This window comes from Vulpes lagopus, chromosome 24 (assembly GCF_018345385.1).
Source record: "Vulpes lagopus strain Blue_001 chromosome 24, ASM1834538v1, whole genome shotgun sequence".
NCBI classification, from domain to species: Eukaryota; Metazoa; Chordata; class Mammalia; order Carnivora; family Canidae; genus Vulpes; species Vulpes lagopus.
In genome coordinates this window covers 2,972,287-2,999,474 of record NC_054847.1, presented here as the reverse complement: position 1 = coordinate 2,999,474, position 27,188 = coordinate 2,972,287, and the positions used below count along the sequence as shown (strand labels likewise).

The window sequence follows — 27,188 nt, the reverse complement described above, 5'->3', positions numbered from 1 at the left end:
CAGGGGAGCGACCCTCTCAAGACATTTGGCAGCTAAACCGAGTAACCAGATAACGCCAGGTGGAATGAGAAAAGCACAGGTGCAAGAGGAGATGCCATGAGACTCACACTGGAAGCTGTCACCGCGGAAAGGGGTGGGCACCCCCATCTGAGGAGCCTCGCTCTGCCTTGCTCCCGCCTCAGCGTCAGGGAGCTCTGTCCTGCTGCTACTGCCCTTACCCAGCCGGGAAGTGGGTAAAACGGTAAACACGCATCCTGACTGCTGCCACCGCGTACCTTGTGCACCTCCCGCCCAGCCCACCCCGCAGCCTTGTTCCCTTCGTGGCCGGGCGGAGCTCCACACCCACCCCAGCGGCCCACATTCACTCTGGTCTGGAAGCTTTTAGCCTGCGGCCCGAACCTGCGGCCTCAGGAGGAGCTGGAGGAAGGCCGAGGGGCAGAGGGGCCGAGGGCGAAGCGAGGAAAGGACAGCAGCAGCGCAGGAAACAGCCGCACTGCTCCGGCCAGAGACCGACTTGTATTTATATGTGTTGTGTCCTGTTGCTTGGAAACGAGGTCTCAGCCCAGCCCTGGCTGGGGAGCAGGGGTCTCTGTTGGAGCTGCTTGGGGTGACTCATCGCTACCCACTCTGGCCCCTGGGACTAGGTGAACAGTCACACGTCGGTTCAGGCTGGGAGCGGACAGCAGGGCTCTGCTTGCTGTAGAATCGCGCAGCCCGGAGAAACCAGCTCCCAGAAGGGACAGGGGCTGCCTACAGTCACACCACCCTGGGGCTCCAGGTGCCACCCCCGGGATAGCCTTGGGCAAGTCACTTAACCTCGCTGACCTTGGCCTTCCCATCTTTAAAAGGAAATTCTGAGGGCAGCCCACAGTGGTTTAGCGCACCACCTTCGGCCCAGGGCATGATCCGGAGACCCAGGATCGAGTCCCACATCAGGCTCCCTGCGTGCGGCCTGCTTCTCCCTCTGCCTGTGTCTCTGCCTCTGTGTGTGTCTCTCGTGAATAAATGAATAAAATCTTTAAAAAAATAAAAGGAAATTACAAGAGTGGATTTGAGATTTATAGCAGACTTCAAACACATTAACTCACCCACACTTACCCCCTGCTCCCTGTTGGACAATGAGGAAACTGTACATAATCCAGGGCAAAGTTAACCAACTTTCCTAAAGTCACCTAATTTTATGTGGAAGAGGCAGGAGTCGCACCCAGGTCCGCGCAGCACAGGACTGCATGTCTTTTTCACTGTGACACCCACCTTGTGCTCAAGTGCCTACCCCAACAGAGGGGCCCAGGGACTGAGTTCTGGAGCTCAGGCTGGTGTGATTCTCTAGGGCAGACCCTCAGGATAGTGGGTTTGAGAAGTCTCTCTGATGTCAGGGCCATGTCTTTAGAAAAGCGCCCACGGTCTCTATACTTGGGGTGGGGGTGGGGGTAGCAAAGTTGCCTTCGTGCCTCAGATGGTCTGCTCTTGCTGTCAGCTGCTCACTGCAAACTCCAGCTTCCTTTTTCTAGACCTGGGTCACCTCACAGGGTAGCCTCCATGTACCGCAGTGTCAGTTTGGCCACCAGCTTCCTGTGGCTATAGGAGTCAGTGTAAAGGATACAAATCTGGCCAGGTGACCTCCTCTTCTCAGAGCACATCACTGGCCCCCACTGCCCACAGGATGAAGTTTAAACTCTGTTGGGTGGCAGGCAGACAAGGCCTCCATCATGAAGCTTCTGTGTCTCCAGCCCCTCCTTGTCATTCCCATCACACTTTGCTCTCCAGGCCCCAAATCCTCAACGTGCCCCACGCCCACCCTGTACATCTCTTCCTGCAAGGTCCTCTGTGGCTGCTAGTCTGTCTGCCTCCCAAGGACACTCTCTCGGGAGCACCCTGAGAGCAAGGCACTCACACCTTCCTCCTGCAGGCGGGCCTCTGCCTAGTACCTTCTCAGAGCTTTTGCTGAGTAAGTCATGAAGGGGCATGTGAAGGATAAAACATTTATTTAATTTCAAAGAGCTCAACATGAGGCCTCCAACATTAGGAATTTGGGGCTATGTGAATAAGGCCGGCAAGTCTCTGGTTCAAGACCCCCAACCTAATTTCATCTAGCTCTTCACACTCTCATTATCCAGACCTATTTCCCTCCAGTAGCTATACAAATGTAGCATTGTTTGAAAGGTCATAAGTAAAATGGTCATCTCGAAAAGCCATAGCATTTGGGACACTCCATTCCCTTCTTAGGCCTCAGTTACCCTGTCTGCACAGTAAGAGTTTGTCCTGGAGGGTGTTCTTCAAACCGTAGGTTAAGATCCATTCGTTAGTATGTAAGGGAATGAAACTAGCGGGAAGTAACCTGCCTGGGAAAACAGCTTGTGTCATACATCACAAGAGTGGTACTGATGTAAGTTGAACAGGTATCTATATGTTAGGACACATTGTAAGATGTACTTCTTGCTGTGGGTAACAAGCAGAGGAGTCTGTAGCTGTACTCCCTCTGAGCCCCAAGGATCTCAGCATTTGGAACCGCAAAGCAACTGGCCCCCCCATGCAAAGACCTGTTTGTGCTGGGTGAACCCCACTGCACTAGTCATCTGCGTCCCTTCCGTTGTTCTTCAGGTTGACAAAAGGAAACACTGTAAGACAAAAATGGTAAGTCCTCTTCCTCCCAACTTCAGGCCCCAGGTATATACCCCAGCACAAGCTCTGCCTGCAGCCCAGTGTTCCTTGATTGGGGGGAGGGTGTGAGGCAGTTTTTTCTTTTTAAGATGTATTATTTATTTTAGAAAGAGGAGAGAAGCAGAAGGAGAGGGAGAGCAAGAATCTCCAGCAGACTCCCTGCTGAGTGCAGATCCTGACACTGGGCTGGATCACAGACCTCAGATCATGACCTGAGCCCGAATCAAGAGTGGGATACTCAAGCTACTGAGCTACCCAGGTGCTCCTCCTTGTTTTTTTTTAATTGAAGTATAGTTGGTCCACAGTGTGACTTTAGTTTCAGATGTACAAAATAGTGACAAGTGTAGTTCCCATCTGTCACCACACAACGTGTTACAATGCCATTGATGACGTTCCCTATGCACCCCTTTTTATTCCCATGACTTACTCATTCCCAAACTGGAAGTCTATATCCCCCACCCCACTTCACTCATGTTTGCCCACTCCCTTCCCCAGCAACCAAGAGTTTGTTCCCTGTATCTATGGATCTATTTTCTTTGTTCTTTTGATTCTGCACATAAGTACAATCATATGGGATTTAACTTACTTCACTTAGCATAATACCCTCTAGATCCATGCATGTTGTCATCAATGGCAAGATTTCATTCTTTTTTATGGCTTGAAATTACCAGATGCTCCTAGAACATCTTGTGCCATTCTTTTATTTCATTCTCTTTTATAATATTCTGCTGTATATATACCACTTCTTCTTTATCCATTCATCTACGGATTGACTTGGGTGGCTTGTGCATCTTGGACATTGTCAATAATGCTACAATAAAGATAAAGATAGGGGTGCATATATATTTCTGAGTTAGTGTTATTGTTTTCTTTGGGTAAATACCCAGTAGTGGGTATTTGGATCATACGGTATTGGGTCAGATGGTAATACTATTTTCATTTTTTCAGGAACCTCCATGGTGTTTTCCACAATGGCTACACAACTTGCATTCCCACCAACAGTGCACCAAGGTCCCCTTCTCTCCACATCCTTACCAACATTTGTGATTTCTTATGTTTTTGGGTCTTGTGTTTTGAGTTTTTGAGCCATTCTGACAGGTGTGAAGTGATAGCTCATTGTGGTTTTAATTTACATTTCCCTGATGATCAGTGATGTTGGTCATCTGTATTTTTTCTCTGGAGAAGTATCTGCTCAAGTCCTCTGTACATTTTAAATCAGATTATTTGGGGTTTTTTGGTGTTGAGTTATAGAAGTTCATCATATACTTTGAATATCAATCCTTTGTCATTTGCAACTATCTTCTCCCATTCCATAGGTTTTCTTTTCTTGTTTTGCTGATGGTTTTTTTCTGAATCCTTCCTTATATTTGCATGGAGGCCATGCTTCCCAAGGGTACTCCCGGCCAAGGACTGAACAGTCACGCTGCCCTCCCTCCCTTGGCTCATGCTGCTCTGCACTCTCTCTCAACCTCAGTGTCTGTTTGTGTCTTGGCTTCTCACCTCCCCTCTCTGCCCTACACAGTTTGCCTCTCTCCTTCCCAAGCTCTTCTGAAGGCCAGTCCAGTTTGGCATTCTCATTTAACCAAGTTAAATCTGATTGGTGCCTAGACCCTACTTTCTAAATACCATTCTCCACGAAAACAAACCAGGGCTCATAGAGAAACTGTTGACTCCTGGGCTGGGAGGAAAATTACCAGATGGGCCTGGAACATCTTGTGCCAGACAGTAAGGAAGTGCTCCAGGAATGATGGTGGTGTGTCAAAGAGCACAGGGGCTACCTCAGACGAGCTCTCAATAGCCAACTCTGGTATCATATGAGCACAAAATAATAGTAATATCTAAGAGAACATCCATAACGATAGAAAAATAATGGACTGAGGTACATAAATGGGGGAAAGAGACAATTTCTTTTTACAGCAGAATTCCCATTAATGGAGAAAGAACAGTGGAAATAGAAAAATCACTATTTGGTAAAAGCTACGGCAGTAACTGTTGCAAACAAGAATCCTCAAGGGATACTAAATTAGTGGGAAAAAGTATGAAGGGGATAGGATATTTATATAGTCACAAAGCATCTCCCCACAGAATATTTATTAATTACAAAGGAAAACAGTGACTTTATAGCAGAGAAACCTCAGGGAGACACCACCACTTTTACCAAGTGATCAAAATCATTATGACCGGTACTAGCCACACCAACACCGCCTGATACCGTATCCTGAGAAGAGCACATCACTTCTGTGGTATTCTTGCCAAAAATGCATGACGACTTCAATCTAGTAAGGAGAAAAACAGTGAGATCTGTCCTACAAAAGAACTGGCCAAAGCGTTGCACTGAAAGGAGAGATGGAGGATTGTCCCAGGTAGGAGTGGAAGGGAACAGGACAACTAGATGCCGCGTGGGGTTTGAACGGGGTCCTGGACCAGAAAAGGATGCTAGTGGGACATTTGGCAAAATTCAAATAAAGTTAGTAGATGAGTGAACAGTGTTGTGTCATTGTTAATCTCCTGGCTTTGGTCCTTCTACTGTGGTTAACATTAGGGGAATCTGAGCAGAGGGTGCTATCCTGGCAACTTTTTTGTAAGTCTAAATTTGCAAAATAAAAAGTCCGCATGCTGGTCAACAGTCTATGGGATGGCAACCAACTTTCAACTGGCCTTCTGACCTATCAGTTGTTAGCACTGCCCACTGCTGACAATGTGAAGCATTCTGAGGTCTCCTTCACTCCTGGGGGTGGTTGAGGAGGTCTGCAGGGTGGGGGTGAGGAGAATGGAGTGGGAGGGAGGTAGAGTGCGTGAACTTGTTGGTGGGTACAGGACACTTACAGGTGTTCCTAACACCCTTCTGTAGGCTTGAAATGTTTTTAAATAAAAAATGTAAAGTAATATGTATGTGACAGAATTCAAACAGCACTTGAGTGAAGAGCAAGTCCTCTTCCTATCCCCAATTCCTCTCGTCCTCCCTTACTCCAGGTAATCACAGTTACCAGGATTCAATGCACATTGCATATAAGCAAACAGGTATGTGGATTTCTTGCTTACGGAGGTTGAGGGTTCTGTCTTAGGTCAAGGGCGGCAAGGGGAGTCATGAAGATTGAGAACTAGGAAGTCTCTGCCAACAGGTGAAGGAGGCCCTTTTCTGCTGTGCTTTGTACTGAAAGAGAATAGACAGACATGTCTTGGTGCCATCAAACACATTTTCCATATTGCAATAGGTTGCAACCTATCAGTAGTTGAGAAAGTCAATTTTGTGTTTCATGATCATCATTTTTAAAAAAACAGAAAAGGAACAGACAATGGCAAGAGTACATCAACTGTAATGGAGCAGATAGTTTTGTGAAACTTGGCTGCAATGTAAAATATATTTCTTACTGAGGGTTGAGGTTAAAAAAAAAAAAAAAAGTTTCAAAAACCCTGCCCTGAACAACAACTGGCATAAGGCCAGAACCTGGATCACCAAGATGGCTTTTCCAGGGCTGCAGATCATGGGGCCTGTCACGTTCCCGGGAGCAACAAGGCAATAAATGTGCAGCCTGACTTCCTTGGTACTGTGTGTTCCAACTAGCTGGTTAATGGGTAACGGGGAGCAACAACCACTTGGCTGCCCCACAGCGGGTGGCCTGCAGCGCAGGTAAGGGCGGCTCTCCCGCTGGTTGGCAAACCTGGGGTAAGGCCTAGGGGGGCTGGAATGGCTCCCCAGGGGGGAAGCCCCATAGGATGGAGGCCCACCACCCTCCCCGGCGCAAGATCTGCAAAGGCAGAGCTGCCTGCTTAAGAGGCAGGGCCTGAGCACCAGCCCCACCGTGGGCCGCAACCTGCACAGGTTCGGACGGTTCACGCTTCAGGCCTTGGGGGCCACACGGTCCCTCATCATTGCTCAACTCTGGTGTTCCGCACAGCGGCCGTGGAGACAGAACGAGCCTTCCAGGGATGCTTCATGGACGCTGAGGTCAGAGTTTTACAAGATTTCGTTACAAAATGATCTCTTCGTAGTTTTCAACAGTCACAAAATGTAAAAACCGTTCTCGGCTCCTGAGCTAAACAGAAATCATGGAGCAGGCCACATCAGGCCGGAGACCGGGAACCCCCCTGCGGGCCTTGCCCTTCCGCCCCTCCCCCTCCCCCCGCCCCGCCCCCGCCCCGCCCCCGCCCCCGCGCGCTCCCCCAACCCGCCCCAGACGCGGCGGGCGGCGCTGACTCACCGGCTGACTCAGCGGGAGGCGCGCAGCGGGCAGACGCCGGGGAGGGGGTGGGGGGGAGGGGAGGGCGGGGAGGGCGGGGGCGGGGGAGCGCCCGGAGGAGGACGCGGCGCGCGGCGGCGGGAGGCGAGGCCGGAGGGAGGGCCCCGGGCAGTGCCGCGCCCCGCCCCGCCCCCGAGCCCTTAGCCCCGCCCCAGCCCCGCCCCCGAGCCCTGAGCCCCGCCCCGCGCTCCCCGAGCCCTCGCCCTGCGCCCCGCCCTGCGCCCCGAGCCCCGCCCCCGAGCCCTGAGCCCCGCCCCCGCCCCGCCCCCGAGCCCTGAGCCCCGCCCCTCGCGCCCCGCGCTCGCCGTGCCCTCGCCCTGCGCCCCGCCCCGCCCCCCGCCCCCGAGCCCTGAGCCCCGCCCCCGCCCCGCCCCCGAGCCCCGCCCCGCGCTCCCCGAGCCCTCGCCCTGCGCCCCGACCCGCCCCCCGCCCCCGAGCCCTGAGCCCCGCCCCCCGCCCGAGCCCTCGCCCCGCGCCCCGAGCGCGCCCCGAGCGCACCCCGGGCCCGGCCTCCCCAGCCTCCTCCGGGAACCTGCCCCCCCGGCGCTGCGCCCTGCCGGCCTGTTCGGGGTCCGGCCCCATCACTGGACCGGGCGCCCCTAGAGGAGAGCGGCCCGGCCCTCGTGGGCGCGGAAATGGAGACGAGCGGGAGGGAAAGGACTCACGCGACCAGCTTTAGCAGCCCAGCCCGGGAACCCCCCAAGCCCATGACAGTATGTCAAGAATAATTATACACCTACGTGTGTATGTGTTACTTTAACCTAGAAATATGAAAAAAATTTATTTGAAATTGTATACATTAGAACTATAAATATCATTAAAATATGAAAAACGGGATCCCTGGGTGGCGCAGCGGTTTGGCGCCTGCCTTTGGCCCCGGGCGCGATCCTGGAGACCCGGGATCGAATCCCACGTCGGGCTCCCGGTGCATGGAGCCTGCTTCTACCTCTGCCTGTGTCTCTGCCTCTCTCTCTCTCTCTCTATGACTATCATAAATAAATAAAAATTAAAAAAATAAAATAAAAAAATTAAAAAAAAAAGAAAATCTTTGTGACCTTGGATAAGGCAGATTTCTTAGGTAGACCCAAAAAGGCTAACCAAAGAAAACTGAAAATGGACTTTATCAAAATTAAAAACATTTGCTCATCAAAAGAAACTGTTAATAAAAGACAAACCAAAGTCTGAGAGAGAATTTTTGCAGAATACTTACATGACAAAGGACTTACTGCCAGAATATATAAAAATCCTCAAAACTCAATTTTTAAAAATAGGCCAAATATTAAAACAGACACATCACCAAAGAGGATACATGAATGGCAAATTGGCACATGAGAAGATGCCTAATATCATCAGTGATTGGGGAAATGAAATGAGATACTGCCACATACCTATTAGAATAGTTAAAAATAACAAAATAAAAAAAAAATAAAAAAAAAAAATAAAAAACCTGACCACACAAGTGCTGGGGAGGAAGCAGAACACCTGGAACAGTCATATTTTGCTAGTGGAAATGCAAAATGGTACAGCCACCTCCTATAATAGCTTGTCTCTGTTCTTTAATAAAAGTAAATGTACTTACCACATGACTCAGCAATCCCAATCCTAGTGACTTGCCCAAGAGAAATGAAAACATATCCACACAAAGACCTGTACATGAATGTTCCAGAAGCTTTATTTAAAAATAGCCAAGAAGTGGTGAATGGGTAACCAATTGTGGTACAGCCATATAATGGAAACTACTCAGCTATAGAAATTACTGATCTGCACATCCACATGGAAGGATCTCAAAAGCTGTATGTTAAGTGAGAGAAGCCAGTCCTAAAAGGCTGCTTACTGTAGGATTCCATTTATATGCCATTCTAGAAAAAGTAACAGAAACCAGATCAGTGGTTGCTGGGGCTGGCGGTGGAGCACAGGGGACCTTTGGAAGGTGACAGGAATGTCCCATAAATCATAATTGTGGTGGTGGTGGTGACACTATTACATGCGTTTGTCAGAACATTTAAAAATCAAATTTTATTGTAATAAATGTACATATGTACATTATTCCTCAAACCTGATTTTTTTTTTTAAGTCAATATGTCATTGTGCTGTTGACATCAGACTATATATATATCCATCCACCTCTGCTCCTTCCCAGGGGGCTTCTGGTTTCTCTCTTTCCTGCCATCCCTGGGCTGAGCCTGCTGACCATCCCCAGGGCTTCCCCACCAGAGAGAAGGGACAAGACACCAGGGAGTGGGCCTGGGGTGAGCGCCAGCCACAGTCCTGGGAGCCTTCCCTACCACCACCCTGGTCAGGAAAGGTAGCTCAAGTTGGGATCTGCCACCTACGATGAGATTTGGGGTCAGTGCTGGATAAGAGCACAACCCAGCCCCAGGGGGCTCAGGGGTCCCTGATGCTCCAAGCGTAGACAGCAGCTGGCCCTTCCTCTCCCTCTCCTGCCCCCCCCCCCCCCCCGTGCCTTCACAGGCATTTATGAGAGGGAGCACCTATTTTCCCCCGGGCCCTGATCCTCACAAAGCTTCATGTGGCACCTTGCTTTCTCTCCAGGATACTTGGGGAGCCAAGAGAGGACACTGCTGTTGACTGATCACCTAAGTCTCTGTCTACCTTGTAGAAAATATTGAATTTAATTGTCATAACAACTGCCTGATGTGCATACTATTATTGGCCTCATTTTACAGATGTGGAAACTGAGGCTAATGGAAGGACCCAAGTTGTTTAAACCCTTGTTAGCCTGGCACCACAGATGAGATCTTTGAATGCCCCACTGGGCGATGCCATCTCGGAGGTCTGGCTTTCTTTCTACTCCCGGCTCCAACTCCTCTTCCCCCACCCCCACCCCTATACCTTTGCTTCTTACTCCTCTGCCCACATCCTCACAAATGAGTAAATTCCCTGCACACAGATGTCCTTCCTCTCTCTGAATCACAGCTGGCTGTGGTACCCAATTCCTGCTCCGGCTTCAAGAGTTGGCCTGACTGAATTTAGGCCCAACAGGATGACTCACATGTAGGAAGGAAAACCCCAGTGTCAGACAAGGCAAATCAGCCACCAAGTGGCCACCAAGTCAGGTGAGGCTGCCCCTTGCAACAGCAGCCAGGACCCTTCCTGAGGACCAGAACAGTGGCCCCTGCTGGAAACCTGTTGCCAGTGGGCAGACACCTGGATTCCTGGCAGCACTCTCTAGGTGAGGGCAGCCTTTCAGCCAGCACAAAGTTGGGGAATGGCTGGGGGGGGACCCTCCTTGCTTCGGGGTTCCCTGCACTGCCAGCTACGAGGAGGCCACGATGCAGGCACCCCCTACTGCAGTGCCCCAGCAGGCCAATAAGCATGAGGAGCTCTGCAAGAGGAATCCTCCCATCCTCCTCTGGGCAGCCTTCAAGGCCCCCAGCACTGGTCACTTCTCCAACTGCAGTTGCCCTGGCTCTTCTAGATGCCAGTGCTTTGGGCATCTGAGCTGGCTTGGATGTGGGTGCCTCAGGCAGAGTACATGATCCATGTTCAGGTTCAGTGTGTGTCTCCCCATCCAGTGCTCGCAGTAGACTGAGGGCTCTAAAGCTCTACTCCTGGGGGTTGGGGTAGAGAATCTGATTGGCTCCTGGGTCAGGTGACTTCCCTGGGCAGGCCTAGAGGCCAAAGGGGCAGGGTACATGACCCTGCAGGGGTTCTGGCCTTGAGGGGTGTGGTCAGCCCTTTAGGGGAGCAGGAGTAGTAGCAGGAAATGGATGATGACCCCACACAGTGCGTACAGGGGAAGCAAGATGCCTAATAGATGTCGACAGACTTAAGGACTGGACCTTGTACTTCTGCTCTTCTCTTTCCCAGCATCCCAGGCACAGACTGACAGGAGCCTTTCCAGAACCCAGTTTGCTTTTCTCACTTGTTTACAAAGGTGGCCAAGAGGTGCCAGGAAGCCTGTCACTTAGCAGCTTGGTGAATTTGGGCAACTAATAACAGATTTCTGAGCATCCTCATCTGCAAAGTAGAGATGGTAAGAGTGGCTGTGTGCCATTGTGTTGGGGCAGTTACAGGAGCCGTTGGAGCGGAGGGCCTAGCTGAACGGCCAGGCATTCACACGGCTGGGACCCTTAGACGTGTCTCTTTTCATCACAGGAATTGGAAATTGGGATGGAGCGTCCCTGTGCAATTGACAGTGTTTCTATTATACTGCCCCATAAAATGGGTACATCTTATAATTAATGGCGCCCCAGATTTGGTGAAATATGGAATCATTACCAGTTGTGCTAATCTGGGGAAAACTACAATGTCTCTGAGTAAAAATGTCCCCATCTGCAACATAGACACAATGTTCCTCCTTCAGCCAGCCACTTTGAGGTCAAAACGAGACTGCGCTTGTAGACAGTTTGACACTGCCCATCCCTCACCTCCCTCCCTCCTGGATGGCACCAACTGGTGGACAAAGGTGGGCTTTGGGCAAACAGGGCCGTCCTGAGCTAGGAGCCTGTTTGTTTATCTGTGGAGGGGGAGGCCTCAGCACTGAGGGCCAAGCAAATATTTGAGGTTAGGGATTAACTCACTCAAAGTCCAGGCTGTCATGGCGGTGGGACAGCAACCGAGCAGTTTCTTCCCGGCCCACCCCAGTAAGTCCACTTCGTGGCAGGTTTGGTGAGGAGGATGGAGGAGGGATGAGCAGATGCGAAGGTTGAGTCCTCCAGCCAGGGTTCCAGAGGCTGCCTAGGGCTTGGGCGAATGGGAACTCAGGGCTCTGCCACCAGCCAGGCCAGGGCGCCGGCTGGCCTTCCTCAGGCCTGGGTGCCACAGTCCGACGGACCTTCTTCCCAGACTTTGAGGCAAGTGGAAGCCGTCTGAGGACTGCCAGGGCCCAGGGATGTTGTCAGGGCCAGCTTGGAGCCCAGGACTCTCCATTCTCCCCACCTGATCCCCACCTCTACACCTGGGGGTCTGATTTAAACAAAAGTCGGCAGCAGCCACCAAGGGAGTCAGTGAAGATGGAAAGTCAGGTCAGATGGGGGGGGGCGGTTTGCAGATGGGACAAGCAGGTTGATCCACCAGGCTTGGAGGCAGTGGAAGGCTCACTCCTCAGTTTCCTGTCGGCAGTGCTACTGATGGGGCTCTGTGGGGCACCCAATAGTTTGGGGCAGGGGATAAGGATCCAGGCCTGGAGCCACATGGGCCTGGGCTCAGATCCTAGTTCCGTCATGTCCTGATTGTGGGTTCTCAGTAAGCCACTTCCCCTCCCTAAGCTTCAATGTGGCCTCTATGAAATGGGGTGATGGCATCCATACCTCCCTCATGGGCATTGTGAGCTTTAACTGAGATAATAAGAGCTAATATTTCCTGAGCATCTGGTGTGTATAAGCCCTGTCTTAAGAGCATTCTGTGGATTAACTCATTTAATACTCACAATAACCCTATAGGGCAGACATGGAATTTTTCTAACCAGGAAACTGAGGCATGGAACAGTTAGGTATCTTACCCCGTGTTGCTGTCCTGGAGCTGGGATTTGCATCAAGTAGTCTGACTTGGTGGCTGGCCTTCTACACCATGCACAAATTGCTTGAAAAACACCATGAATGTCCAATAAATGTTAGTTCTGACTCTTAGGCTGGCTCTTAGATCAGTGAAGGCACCGCCCCCTGACCCGCACAAAGAACAGGGCCAAGGTAGGTACTTGCCATGGCCCTTTTGTACTGAGGCCCCTTGGATCTTCCCTAGGACTCTGTGCCCTTTCCACTTTTTCTCTTCACCCCTCAAACTCTGGGCAACTGCTGTGACCCTAGTCCTACCCGGGCAAGGACCCCAAGGTGCCAGTGACTGTCTGGCTACCGAACAGGGATCCCCCAGCCGCAGCCCTCACGTTCAGCTCCCATCTGGGGACCAGGCAGCAGGCAGAACAGGAGCTGGTGGGGCTGCTGGAAGCTCAGAAGTCCTCCTCAGACAGGTGTCAGCAACTCCAGAATGTGGCAGCTCGCAAGCCTCTCGCTATTGTTGACCATCTGGGGAACTTGCAGCACAGCAGCTCCTCCTGGTAAGGCCACTCTCCTCCTTCGCTGGGACCTGTGGGGCCTTGGGGCAGCCTTCTCGGGAGCCTGTGCAAGGCCCTCTACCTTGCAGCCTCTCTTCTGAGCCTCAGTGTGACATGAGAGGCACCGTGGGGAGGAACCGCCTGACAGTCCCCTGCTGGCCAGTTCTTGGCATCCAGCAGCTGCCCCCATCTGGGCAGGCGGGTAGCGGGGGTGGTGGTACCTGTGACAGCAGAGTACTGTGGTAAAAGCTTGGAGCCCCTGGAGGGCAAGTCCTGAAGCTCCTTCCTCCAGTCTGGGAGTGGGCTGCAGAGTCCTCGGGGCCTTTCTCCTCCCCCTACTCACTCCTTCAGCTGTGAAAGCCCCATGAGGCCACCACCCAAGCTGCTGCCACAGGGCAGCCTCCCTTCCAAGGCACGTGTACAGTGACTGCCCTGCCCCATCCCTCCCTGAGCTCCCCCTCCCCCCTCCCCCCCAACCAACTGGGTGTGCAGCAGGCCTGAGGGGGAATGAGCTGCTGGCATCTTCCTGAAGCTCCCCACCACACACTCATTCTGTTGCTGGCATTTGAGCCTCTTCTTGAGCTGCTTGTCTGCCTGGGGTGCCCACCGACTCCCACCCGTGATCCACTTGGCTCCTATGACCAGACTTGGGTCAGATGCCTTCCTTTCCTGGCCTTTGCACGCCCCTGACTTGGTCTCTCCACCTCAGCAGGGCCCAACAGACACCTCTCAGAACCCAAGAGACAGGTCTGCTGTCCTGCAGGTCTGCCCAGCAGTGGAGGGAGGTCAAGTAGAGGTGGGGAGGGAGGAGGGATGGTGTCAACAGAGGGTTGCACAGGGGTACTCTGAGAGTAATGAGACGGGGTGATGGTCCTGCTAATAACAACAGCATACCACCAACATGGGTCACTGGGTGCTGTTTGACACCATTATCTCATTCTTGTGTTTGGATGAACAAACAGGTTTAGAGAGGCAAAGGCCCTGGCTCAAGGTCCCATGGAGGTCAGGCTGGGTCCAAAGGGAAGGCTGTCTATCCAGCACGCGCACTCTGAGTGGCCAACTCTCCCATCCTTCAAGGCTGGCTATCCACTGTGTGTGGAGGAAGAGAGCAGATGAGCTGGGTTAAGTCCTGCAGGCCTGAGACAAGAACACCTCCGGGGGCTCACCACAGAGTGACCCCTCCCTCTAAGTGAGCTTCCCCTCTCTCCAAACCAGGCTCAGTGTTCTCTAGCAGCGAGAGCGCCCACCAAGTCCTGCGGATTCGCAAGCGTGCCAACTCCTTCCTAGAGGAGATCCGGGCAGGCAGCCTGGAGAGGGAGTGCATGGAGGAGATCTGTGACTTTGAGGAGGCTAAGGAGATTTTCCAAAATGTGGATGACACAGTAAGGCCATCCAGTGGCTGGGTGCAGGCTCAGGGGCCGGCTGGTGGCAGCAGGGGTCTGGAGGAACAAGCTGGTGCCCCAGTGCTGAGGCCCTCTTGGGAGTCTGGGGAGGCAATGGGCACCAACCCCTTCTCCATTCAGCCTGCTGTGTGTGGTGTGGGGGTGAGTGGAATGAAGAGGACACTGGCCCTATGGTCTTGGTCAGGCACATGTGACTGCAAGGAACAGAACTCTGCAATTTAAAAAAAAAAAAAAAAAAAAGAACTCTGCAATTAACTCCAGGAATAGAGAGTTTGGGGAATCCTTAGGCTGGGATTCCCAAAAACCCCACTGAAGAAGTTCAGCCTGCCGTCTGCCCACAACTGGCCACTACAGCCTCCCCTGTTCTCTGTGACCAAAATGCCCCTTCTCTGTTTCCAGCCATGCACCTGCAGATCGGGGTGTGTGTGGCCCAAGACTCCCTGATGTCTGTCTACATACACTCCCTCTGTGCCTCAGTTCAAATTCTCAAAGGGCAAAATGTGATTGCTCAGGGGATCAGAAGGAAGAGTCCAGGTCCTCTCTGACTCCTGGAGCCTGGTAGTAGCAGCCCTGAGGTGGAAGGGTGGATTGTGAAGGGAAGTGGCTCTGTGATACAAGGCTCAGAGCCACTGCATCCCCAGGGGCTTACTTGAGCAACTAAGGCCAGGAGTTGTGCTCCCACCTGGGGTTTCATGCTAAGCTGTCTGTGGGGAGGCCCTTCCTTCCCGCTTAGTGCTTCCAAGGCTAAGGGGGCAGCTCTGGTCTGCCCCTTCAGCTGCTACCTCCTTGCCTCAATCCCCACTGCCTCTTCCAACACACACCCCAAAACACTGTCTGCAGCCACAGTCTGAGCACCTTAGCTTAAGTCTCCTAGGCCCAGCTGGGCAGAGCCACTGCGACGGTGGCTTGATGCTGTGGGCATCCAGCCGTGGATCTCAGGTGTGGCGTCCCAGATCAGTAGCGGCAGTGGCGGGGACTTGGAGAGACAAGCAGATGTTCTGAACCAGCGATCAGCATCTGACCAACGAGGTCTCAACTCTGAGGACGCTGGCTTAGGGGAAGACCACATGCAGGAGAGGCCCAGGAAAGCCTAAAGGAGTGATGGGGGTTGCAAGGAGGCAGAGCTGCTGGGGCAGGGGGGGATTTGGGTTCCTTGGGCTTCCAGCTGTGTTTGGGGGTGGGGATGGAGGGGTGCATGGGTGCGCGTGGGGACAAGGGGTGCGGCCACCCTCCCGCGCCAGGGCCCTCTGGTCCAGGAGCCCTCCCCGTGCAGCCGCACCGGGCAGGCTCGGGAGCCCCCCAGGGCCCGGGCAGAGGAGCGCACGGCCCAGGCCCCGTCTCTGTCCCTCCGCAGCTGGCCTACTGGTCCAAGTACGTCGGTGAGTGGGTGAGTGCGCCCTAGACCCCAGCCCCCCGGGCCGCAGAGCCGCACAGTGACGCGCCCCCCCGTGCCGCAGACGGGGACCAGTGCGCGGCCCTGCCCCCGGGCCACGCGTGCCCTAGCGCCTGCTGCGGACGCGGCTCCTGCATCGACGGCATCGGCGCCTTCCACTGCGACTGCGGCCGCGGCTGGGAGGGCCGCTTCTGCCAGCGCGGTGAGAGGGCGGCGGGGCGGGCGGGCCGGGGATGGGGGGGCCGGGGGCGGGGGGGCCGGGGATGGGGGGCGCCGCGCCACCGCCCCCTGCTCCTCCTCCCTCCGCATCCACCCAGAGGTGAGCCACAGCAACTGCTCGCGGGACAACGGCGGCTGCTCGCACTACTGCCTGGAGGAGGAGGGCGGGCGCCGCTGCAGCTGCGCCCCGGGCTACAGGCTGGGGGACGACCACCTGCACTGCCGGCCCGCAGGTGAGCCCCACCCCGTCCCGGTGCCGCGACGCGCGCCGGGAGCTTCCCCGGGAGGGCGCTGGGGTGCAGTCAGCCCAACCAGAGAAGATTTGCAGGTTACTGGACTTGGGTGCCTGAGCATCACATACCCCTTTCAGTCCGGAGGGCGCCCCTGGGCCACTTCCCTGCTGGCCCGCCCCCCTCCAGGCGCCCCCGCTCACCTCGGGGACAGTCCTGGAGGAGCATGAGCCCATAGGTAGCTCCTCTCCCGAACTCGGAGCAGCTGTAGTGGGCCAGGCCTCCAGCCTCTTCCTCCATCTACCTCGATGGCCTTATGTTCTGAAGACACCTTGTCCCGCTTGGCATCCCAGTTCCCCGCTCACCTTTGGCTTCTCCCAGGACAGACAGGAACCAGAGACAGGAGAGTCTGCCTCCCTTTCTTTTTTCCTTCCTATATACATTTTAAATTTTATCGATATTGTGAGAATTTTACAGCTCTCATGATGAATTTCGGCAGGTTGCTCCTCAGTGTGGGGTTCTCTGTCACTCGCTGGACAGTGCCCTTGCTGGGCCCTTCTCAGGTGGGATATCACCGCCTGGGCACATTTCCTTAGTCATTTCTTTGATACTCTCCTTCCTGCTGTGTCTCTGTTCCGTCCTGGTTCTCCTGTCACTCAGATCTCTTTCCTCTGGGTTGCTCTTCTAGGTTTGTTATTGCTTCTGTTTTCCGCCCCTTTGACTTCGTGTTCTTCTTTCAGGGGCTCTTCCACAACGTTATATTCCAATTCTTTTACTGGGAAGAAATCTCTAACGTTTTATTCTGAATTAGAGATTCACAGGAACCTACAAGGAAATGCCTGTGCACCTGCTGGCCTGTGGGTTTTCCTGCGGGGCCATCGGGTGGCCCAGGTCACTGGCAGAACCCCTACACCCAGTTCCTCGGGTCTCTAGGCCACTTCCTAAGAAGAATCTTCCAGGCTCATGTTTGAGTGGGCCCCGCCTGCCTTCCAGGCCCCTGGCGTCTGCCCAGTCTGCAGATGGCTGTGTGACTCCCCCTGGTCAGCCTCGCACATTGCTCTTTCCTGTGGCTGCGGTCCCAGATCACAGCCTCTAATTCACCCTGTGCAGAGAATACACCTGTGGCCTTTTACAGGGCTGAGAGGAGAATCAAGCCACTGGGCACCTGGGACAGGGGTCTAGGGCTCTAGCAGTTTCCTTTCCAAACTCAGCATTCCTGTCTAGTCCTACCTACCCTGTGTCCTTCAGAAATACTGAGGCTTCTGGAGGGGTTCTCTAATAAAAGCAGTTTGCTGCTGGAATCCTCTATTACTGGCTAAGGTTTTTGTTTTCTCAGTCAGCCACATCAGTTACCATGTCCAGCTTCTGGATTTTTGTGGCTGTCATCTGTCTCTGTTCTCTACCACTAAGCACTTCCCCTTCTGATGGGTGCCCACCGCTCCTATTATCAAACCTAAACGGCGCATCATGCTGGAAGCCCTCCCGTCCCTCAGTTCTCTGTCCTGTGCTCTCTCTTGACAGAGGACCTCACAACTATGCACAGAGCTACTTTGGGGGCTCTCCAGGAATGCCCACCACTTCCTTCCCATAATTTCTTACATGTGTTAAGGGCTTGATGGCATCCCAGCATGAGACTTTACTTATGTTGGATTACTCTCAGCAGTCCTGGGTATACTGAACTCTGAGAAGGTTAACCACCTGTCCAAGAACACACAGAGAGGTAGTGATGCTGCTTGGCCTGGCTCTTACCATTAGGTGGCATGGTTTGTTGACTGACCAACTAACCAGAGAAGATTTGCAGGTTATTGGACTTGGGTGCCTGAGCATCACATACCCCTTTAACCCTACAGGTGGAGCAAGCTAGCCTGCAGGCAGGAAGTGGGCAAAGATGAGAGGGCAGTCTTGGGGAATAGTGCCTGGCAGGAACTCACTAGCTTCCCTCTATCTTCAGTGAAGTTCCCTTGTGGGAGGCCAGGGAAGCAAATGGAGAAGAAACGCAAGCACTTGAAACGTGACACAAACCAAACTGACCAAATAGATCCAAGGCTCGTCAATGGGAAGGTGACCAGAAGGGGAGAGAGCCCCTGGCAGGTGAGAGGAGAGGCAGCTGTTGAGCTGTTGGGTCAGGAATCACTGAGCCCCTACTGGGAATTCCTGGTCAGGATGCACAAATGGAGAGAAGGAATGCTGCTTTCACTTAGGGTGGGGGTGGGGGGTGGGGAGGGGCTGTGCCGGGAAAGCTGGAGGTCCCTGGTGGGAGTCATGACTGGGGCAGGGTGGGCGGAGAACAGGGGCATGGAGCAGATGTGCAGGAAGGCAATAGTTTTAACAAAGAGCTGGAAAGATCATGTGTTGCATGTGGCATTTTAGGCAGAGGCCTAATGGGAGAGATGTTTTGCTTAAGAAAAGTGGGGAGGGGAAGGTTGACCCTGAGGTACCTCTCCAGCCTCATCATGGACACTAACACTTATTTGATCCCAGGCAATGGGGGATACAGAAATCAATAAGCAGGGCAATCCCCTGGGGGGCTCATAGACCCTGGGAGGGTCAGGCCTCTAAACACAACCACTCAGTGGGACCTACAAGGATGGCCAGCAGGATAGGGGCTGATGCAACCCTGAGGGGGATACTCAACGTAGCCTTCAGGCTCCAAAGGCATCTTAGAGAATTTGATCCTGGCCTGAGCCCTAAGGGTGAGTAGAACACTCTGGGTGCTGCTAAGGGTGACTACAGCAACAGTATGAGCAGAGGCACAGATATGCCCTGCAACAGGCCAACTCTGTAAAACAAGCAGAAATAGAAAATGCCAGTGAAGGACCATCAGTCCATGCCTGTGTGACCAGGGAACCCAGGAAAATCCACCAATGCAGCTAGTGCCTCAGGCTTAAGGACCATACTGGGGACATGCTGAAAACCACGGGCCCTGACTTAGAGTATCAGGGGTACTGTTGTGATGTCACTGCCCACTCTCATTCCAGGTGGTCCTGCTGGACTCAAAGAAGAAGCTGGCCTGCGGGGCAGTGCTCATCCACACCTCCTGGGTGCTGACTGCGGCCCACTGCATGGAGGACTCTAAGAAGCTCATCGTCAGGCTTGGTGCGGGCTGGGGCCAGGCAGGAGGGGGCCACCAGAGGCCTCAGGGAGGGGTGGCACCAGACAGGCTAGCCCGGTTTTGGGTGCTTGAGCTCCATGGAAGGTGTCTGGGGTGAAGAGGCTTGTGTGTGCCCTCCAGCCACTCCTGTGGTAGAATTTTAGGCAGAATGACACCTGGTATTTGGCAGGTAGGGGATTCTCTTCAAATCTGGTGCCCAGGTGCTTACACACATATGTTTGCAAAGTCAGTGGGGGTGGCTCACACAGACACACTTGTGTCTTCACTCCCACTCCCATGGCACAGGCTGTGTGTGCAGAGCTCCAGCACCATTAGGTGCAGAGACCCACAGGGCATCTACATGGCCTGGTCTCAGAGCCAGGCTTCACGCAGACTGATGAGAACAGAGCTGGGCCACAGAGGCCCAAGCATCTTCCCTGCTTCCCCCAGCTGCTCCCTGCAGTGGTCCAGGGCCACAAGCCCAGCCCCACTCTGTCAGTTTCTGGCAGGGGCTCCCCACTGTTGACGCAGGAGAGAAGGAAAAGGTACATTGAAAATGACCAAATTCATATTCCTCCCAATTACCTCCAGCACAACCAAAGGCCATTTGCCTCCAGTGGCACTCAGTTTAGGATTTCCAACTCCCCCACCCCTCTTCTCTCACCCCTCCAGGAGCCACCAACCTTGCCGGAGACAGCCTTGCTGTCTCTTGTGTGTAATCCAGACCTTTCTTCCCTGGCAGAGCCTGTGTCCTGTTGGTCCTCTCTGGGTCTTGCTGCTCTTGCCCCATCCCCATCGTGGCTTGTCCCTACCTCACCCTCAGGCCAGCACCACTCACAGGAGAGTCGTATCTCTCTACTGTGGTTGCTCCATATTCCCTTTTGTGGCTCCAGTCTATGTCCCAGGCTTCCCTGCTGACTGCCCACTGCTGCTGGCTTGCCAGGCCTCACTGCTCCATCAGTGAGCGAGTCCTGAATTCCAGCATTTTGCCCCTTGAGGACTGACACCACAGCGGTTACGCTGGCAGGGATCTGAGGCACGGACTCGTGGCCCTCATGATTACGGTGCCTGGGATACACAACGACCACTCCTGGCTGCCCCCAACCACTCTGACTGCTCCTCTGCCCTGCAGGGGAGTACGACCTGCGGCGCTGGGAAAAGGGGGAGATGGATGTGGACATCAAAGAGGTCCTTATCCACCCCAACTACAGCAAAAGCACCACAGACAATGACATCGCACTGCTCCACCTGGCCCAGCCTGCCAGCTTTTCGGAGACCATCGTGCCCATCTGCCTCCCAGACAGTGGCCTTGCAGAGCGTGAGCTCACCCAGGTTGGCCAGGAGACCGTGGTGACTGGCTGGGGCTACCGCAGTGAGACTAAAAGAAACCGCACCTTTGTCCTCAACTTTATCAACATCCCTGTGGCCCCGCACAATGAGTGCATCCAGGCCATGTACAACATGATATCTGAGAACATGCTGTGTGCGGGCATCCTTGGGGACCCACGGGATGCCTGTGAGGGGGACAGTGGGGGGCCTATGGTTACGTCCTTCCGTGGCACCTGGTTCCTGGTGGGCCTGGTGAGCTGGGGCGAGGGCTGTGGGCGCCTCCACAATTATGGCATTTACACTAAAGTCAGCCGCTACCTTGACTGGATCCACAGCCACATTAGAGGCGAGGAGGCCTCCCTCGAGAACCAGGTACCCTAGCATCCCTCAGGCTTGTGTCTGAACCCCAGAGGCCACTCATGGAGGGGGGGCTGTATTGCTGAATGGCAATATTTGAAACATTAAAGAGGACATGTGACAAGCATACCAGCTACAGTTCTGTCTGTTGTTGCATCCCTTTTCTGGACTGTTCTGGAGGGAAGTAACATTTGTGGAGCATCTACTGCATGTCTCACATATTATGAACACAATCTTATCTAACACCCAAAGCAAGTCTGTGGGGTGGGAAAGAGTAGTAGGTCCAAGTCTGGTGGGATCTGAGGCTGATAGCATTTGGAGGGGGCTCTCTTTCTGAAAAAGAAAAAAAAAATTTGACCGTAAAACTGTGAGAGCTTCTCCCAAGGCCCTGGAAGGAGCCTGCACAAAACACAGATCTGGAAGCCAGAGCTTTACAGTAAACCCAACAAGATAGTGGTTTTGAACTCCTATTACAGAGGAGGAAACTGAAGTTCAGGAGGGTTTATGTGGTGGAATCAGGATTCAAATCTAGATCTGACTCCCAAACCCCTGTGCCCCTGGTCTGTTCTCCACTGGTCTTGGCGGGCAGCTGTGTTGAGCACCTGCTGGATGTGGAGTCCATTATCAGTCCAGTGGGGGAAGTAGCTAGAGACTCAGAAGGTACTGTTTCCGCTCAGAACGAACTCATAGTGTAGTTGGGGAAGCTGTTGAGGAACCATTTCACACGATCATGAACAGCAGTAAGCAAAAGATTCTATCTTGACCCAACCTTCTAGGCAAAACTGAATGAGACAGAGAAAGAAGTGAGGATGTACCAAATAAAAAGGGATAGAGGTGAGACAAGCCAAGACAATTACATACAAGTAATCTAACACTGTGTGGCCTTGGCCAAGTCATTATCTTCTCTGGGCATCAGTAAAATAAAGGGATTTTATTTTTAAAAACAGATACTTAAAGTCTCTGGAAATGGTCCTACAGGCAAACAAAACAAGAACAAAGATACATCTTTTAAACCAACACAAGAAAACTTGATCTGTCCAACAGAAAATAAGGAGAATAAAAATATCTAAGTAGCAGACATAAATACATTGTGTTCCTATATAATAACAATGAACATGTGCAAATCAAAATTAAAAATACCACTTCCAACCACCCTCAAGAAATTGAAGTACTGAGATTTAAATTAAACACACAACTATGCCTAGCCGATTTTTTACAAAGGTGCAAAAGCAATTCAGTGGAGGAAGGAGAGACTTTTCAACACGTGAAGTTGGTACAGTGGGGCATCCATCCACCAAAAAATTAAACCCAATCTAAGTCTTACACTTATACAAAAAGTAAATCAAAATGGACATAAACTCTAAAATGAGACAAGAAGAAAGTACAGTTAATGGAAACTATGGAATAAGATGGAAATAATGATAAATGTAACTAGGTTAAACTTACCAATTAAAAGAGAGAACTGACATGGGCCAGATGGACTTAACAGGTATATTCAGAACATTTCATCCTAAAGCAGCAGAATACACATTCTTTTTAAGTGCACATTGAACATTCTCCACAGTAGATCACATACTGGGTCACAAAACAGCCTTCAACAAATACAAAAAGACTTAGATCATACCATGCATATTTTTCAAACCAAAACATTATGAAACTTGAAGTCAGTCACAAGAAAAAATTTGGAAAGACCACAAATTAAAAGAACAAATTAAAGAACAAAGACCACAAATTAAAGAACATCCTACTAAAGAATGAATGGGTCAACCAGGAAATTAAAGAAGAAATTAAAAAATACATGGAAGCAGATAAAAATGAAAACATGACTGTCCAAAACCTTTGGGATACAGCAAGGGCAGTCCTAAGAGGGAAGAACATTGCAATACAGGCCTAACTCAAGAAGTAAGAAAAGTCTCAAATACACAACCTAATGTTACACTAAAAGAGTTAGAAAAGGAACAGCAAATAAAGCCTAAAGCCAGTAGAAGAAGGGAAATAATAGATTGGAGCTGAAATCATATACAAACAAAAAAACAGAACACATCAATAAAACTAAGAGTTGGTTTCTTGAAAAAATTAATAAAATTGATAAACCCCTAACCAGACTTATCAAAAAGAAAAGAGAAAGGACCCAAATAAATAAAATTACAAATAAAAGAGGACAGATCACAACCAACACCACAAAAATACAAACATATTTTTGTATGTACTAGAGAATATTATGAAAAATTATAGCCAACAAACTGAGCAACCTGGAAGAAATGGATAAATTCCTAGAAACCTACAAACTACCAAATCTGAAACAGGAATAAGGCCATAACCAACAAAGAAATTGAATCAGTAATCAAAATTTCACAACAAAAAGTTTAGGCCCAGATGGCTTCCCAGGAGAATTCTATCAGACCTTTAAAGAGTTAATATTTGGGAATCCTGGATGACTTAGCACTTGACTGTTTGCCTTGAGCTCAGCTCAGGGCTTGGTCCCAGATCCCTAGAATAGAGTCCCACATCAGGCTCCCTGCATGGAGCCTACTTCTCCCTCTGCCTGTGTCTCTGCCTGTCTCTTATGAATAAATAAATAAAATCTTTTTTAAAAATAAAGAGTTAATACTTGTTCTTCATGAACTGTTCCAAAAAACAGAAATGGAAGGAAAATTTCCAAACTCCTTCTACAAGTCCAGCATTACCTTGACTCCAAAAACAGACAAAGGCCTCACTGAAAAGAATTATAGGCTAAACTTCCTGATGAGCATGGATGCAAAAATTCTCAAAAAAATACTAGCAAATTGAATCCAACAGTACGTTAAAAGAATTATTCACCATGATCAAGTGGGATTTATTCCTGGCTGCAGGGGTGGTTCAATATTCACAAATCAATCAATGTGATGCACCACATTAATTAAAGACAGGACAAATACCATATGATCCTCTCAATAGATGCAGAAGCATATTCTACAAAATGCAGTAGCCATTCTTGACAAAAACCCTCAACATAGTGGGGTAGATGGAACATACCTCAACATCATACAGGCCATATACAAAAGGCCCATAACTAATATCATCCTCAATGGGGAAACAGTGAGAGCTGCTCTCACCATAACTTTTTTTTTAGATTTTATATATTTACTCATGACAGAGAGAAGCAGAGACACAGGCAGACGGAGAAACAGGCTCCACACAGGAAGCCTGATGCAGGACTTGATCCCAGGACTCTGAGATCATGCCCCAAGCCAAAGGCAGACACCCAACCGCTGAGCCACCCAGGCGTCCCTCACCATAACTTTTTTACATAGTACTGGAAGTAGTAGCCTCAGCAATCAGACAACAAAAAGAAATGAAAGGCATCCAAATCAGCAAGAAGGAAGTCAAACTTTCACTATTTACAGAAAAGTTACTCCATGTAGAAAACCCAACAAACTCCAAAAAAAAAAAAAAAAAAGAAAACCCAACAAACTCCACCAAAAAATTGCTAGAACTAATATATGAATTCAGCAAAGTCACAGGATATAAAATCAATGTACAGAAATCTATACATTGTTGCATTTGTATTCACCAATAATGAAGCAGCAAAAAGAGAAATCAAGGAGTGGGTCCCATTTACCATTGTACCAAGAACTAGAAGATACGTGGGAATAAACCTAACCAAAGATAAAAGATTTGAACTCTGAAAACTAGAGAACACTTATGAAAGAAATTGAAGAGGACACAAAGAAATGGAAAAGCACATGGATTGGAAAAACAAACTTTACTAAAATGTCTATACTACCCAAAGCAATCTACGTATTCAATGCAATCCCTATCAAAATACTACCAGCACTTTTCACAGAGCTAGAACAAATAATCCTAAAGCTTGTATAGAACCAAAAAGACCCCGAATAACCAAAGCAATCCTGAAAAAGAAAAGAATAGCTGAAGGCATCACAATCCCAGACTTAAAGCTATATTACAAAGCTGTAGTTGTCAAGACAGTGTGGTACTGGCACAAAAACAGACACACAGATCAATGGAACAGAATAGAGAACCCAGAAATGGACCCTCAACTCTATGGTCAACTAATCTTTGACAAAGCAGGAAAGAATATTCAATAGAAAAAAGACAGTCTCTTCAACAAATGGTGTTGGGAAAGCAGGAGAGCAACATGTAAAAGAATGAAACTGGACCACTTTTTTATACCATACACAAAAATAAATTCAAAATGAATGAAGGACCTAAATATGAGATAGGAAGCCATCAAAGAAGAACACAGGCAACAACTCTTTGACCTCAGCATAGCAACTTCTTACTAGACATGTTGTCAGACACAAAAGAAACAAAAGCAAAAATGAACTATTGGGACTCCATCAAGATAAAAAGCTTCTGCACAGCAAAAAGAAACAATCAACAAAAACTAAAAGGAAGCGTACAGAATGGGAAAAGATATTTGCAAATGACATATCTGATAAAGGGTTAGTATCCAAAATCTATAAAGAATTTATCAAATTCAACGCTCAAAAAACAAATAATCCAGTTTAAAAATTGGCAGAAGACATGTATGGACATTTTTCCAAAGAAGACATACAAGTGTCAACAGAGGCATGAAAAGATGCTCATCATCACTTATCATCAGAGCAATACAAATCAAAGCCACAATGCGATACCACCTTACACCTGTGAAGGCTAAAATTAATGGCTAAAATTAATAATACAGGAAACAATAGATGTTGGCAAGGACATAGAGAAAGAGGAACTCACTTACACTGTTGGTAGGAATGCAAACTGGTGCAGCCACTCTGGAAAACAGTGTGGAGGTTCCTCAAAGAGTTAAAAATAGAACTACCCTGAGATCCAGCAATTGCAGTACTAGCTATTTACCCAAAGGATACAAGACTACAGATTTGAAGGAATATATGCACTCTCATGTAGCATGAGGGGTACATGCAGCATTACCAACAATAACCAAACTACGGAAAGAGCACAAATGTCCATCAAGTGGCGATGAATGAGAAAAAACATGTGTATGTATGTATACACACACACACACACACATTATAATATATATAATGGAGGATTACTCAGCCACTAAAAAGAATGAAATCTTGCCACTTGCAATGGCATGAATGGGGCTAGAGTGTATTATGCTAAGTGAAGTAAGTAAGTCAGAGAAAGACAAATACCATATGATTCAGTCACATGCAGAATTTAAGAAACAAAGCAGATGAATATATGGGAAGGAAGAGAGAGAGAGAGAGAGAGAGAGAACGAAATCATAGAAGATCCTTGAAGACAGAGAACAAACTAAGGGTTGATGGAGTAAGGTGGGTGGAGGACAGGCTAAATGGGTGGTGGGTGTTAAGAATATCAAAACAGTACAAATATGGCATAAAAACAGATCAACATAACAGAGAGCCCAGAAATAAACCCATGCATACATGATCAATAATTTACAAAGAGGTCAGAATATACAGTAGAAAAAAGGACCATCTTTTCAATAAATAGTATTGGGAAAACTGGAGAGCCTCATGCACAAGAATGAAACTGGACCACTATCTTACACCATACACAGATATTCACAATGGGGTAGAGACCCATTGCCATTTGTGCAACATGAATGGACTCTGGGATCACTGAGCTAATTAAGTCAGACAAAGAAAGACAAATACTATAGTGTCTCAGTTATACGTGGAATCTAACTAACTAACTAACTAACCAATCAATCAACTTCATAGATACAGATGCCAGATTGGTGGTTGCCAGAGGAGGGGATTTGGGGGTGGGAAAAATGGGTGAAAGGGGTCAAAAGGCATAAACTTCCAGCTATAAAATAAGTCTTGAGGATGTAATGTGCAACATAGTGACTATAGTTGATAACACTGTAGTGTATATTTGAAGGCTGCTAAGAAAGTAGGTCTTGATGTTCTCATAGAAAACAAAATTTGTAACTAAGTGTGGTGATGGATGTTAACTAGACTTATTGTGGTGATCATTTTACAATATACACAAATACTAAACCATTATTCTGTACTTGAAACTAATATAATGTTAAATGTCAATTATATCTCAATAAAAAATTAAATAGAAAGGAGAGTGAATTAGGAACTGTTTTGCTATAAATGAAATAGATACATTTCTTAAAACACAAGGAGAAAATTGAAGTGGTGCTGAAAGCCATCCCTTCTCCTCTTCCAAAGCCTCAGTCACATGTTGTTTTGTGTCTGTGAATTCCATCAAACTTTTAAAGAACAGTCGCTTCTTAAACAAGCTTATGCTTCAAA

General features: G+C 50.0%; 1 protein-coding gene and 2 long non-coding RNA genes across 6 annotated transcripts; 1 reads left to right on the top strand and 2 right to left on the bottom strand.

The window, feature by feature from the left end:
- Positions 1-4,220: 4,220 nt before the first annotated feature.
- Positions 4,221-6,979, bottom strand: LOC121482038. 3 transcript variants are annotated; one of them, XR_005985496.1, is made up of 4 exons: positions 6,864-6,979; positions 6,464-6,605; positions 5,704-5,815; positions 4,221-4,937 (listed from the first exon to the last, which is right to left on the bottom strand). It is a non-coding gene; the product is annotated as an uncharacterized LOC121482038 (long non-coding RNA). The 3 variants fall into 3 exon arrangements; XR_005985495.1 differs by having other exon boundaries at positions 6,464-6,698; positions 6,864-6,962; XR_005985494.1 differs by lacking the exon at positions 6,864-6,979 and having other exon boundaries at positions 6,464-6,843.
- Positions 6,980-8,547: 1,568 nt separating this feature from the next.
- LOC121482039 lies at positions 8,548-12,489 on the bottom strand. Of its 2 annotated transcripts, none has more exons than XR_005985497.1 (3): positions 12,367-12,489; positions 11,447-11,741; positions 8,548-8,761 (listed from the first exon to the last, which is right to left on the bottom strand). It is a non-coding gene; the product is annotated as an uncharacterized LOC121482039 (long non-coding RNA). The 2 variants fall into 2 exon arrangements; XR_005985498.1 differs by having other exon boundaries at positions 11,447-11,609.
- Positions 11,449-21,064, top strand: PROC (protein C, inactivator of coagulation factors Va and VIIIa). The gene is made up of 9 exons (XM_041739802.1): positions 11,449-11,509; positions 12,724-12,918; positions 14,131-14,297; positions 15,673-15,697; positions 15,776-15,913; positions 16,029-16,163; positions 18,112-18,251; positions 19,139-19,256; positions 20,384-21,064. Exons 1-9 carry the CDS (start codon positions 11,464-11,466, stop codon positions 20,959-20,961), a joined length of 1,542 nt encoding a protein of 513 aa, XP_041595736.1. The 5' UTR covers positions 11,449-11,463; the 3' UTR covers positions 20,962-21,064.
- The last annotated feature ends 6,124 nt before the right edge of the window (positions 21,065-27,188 follow it).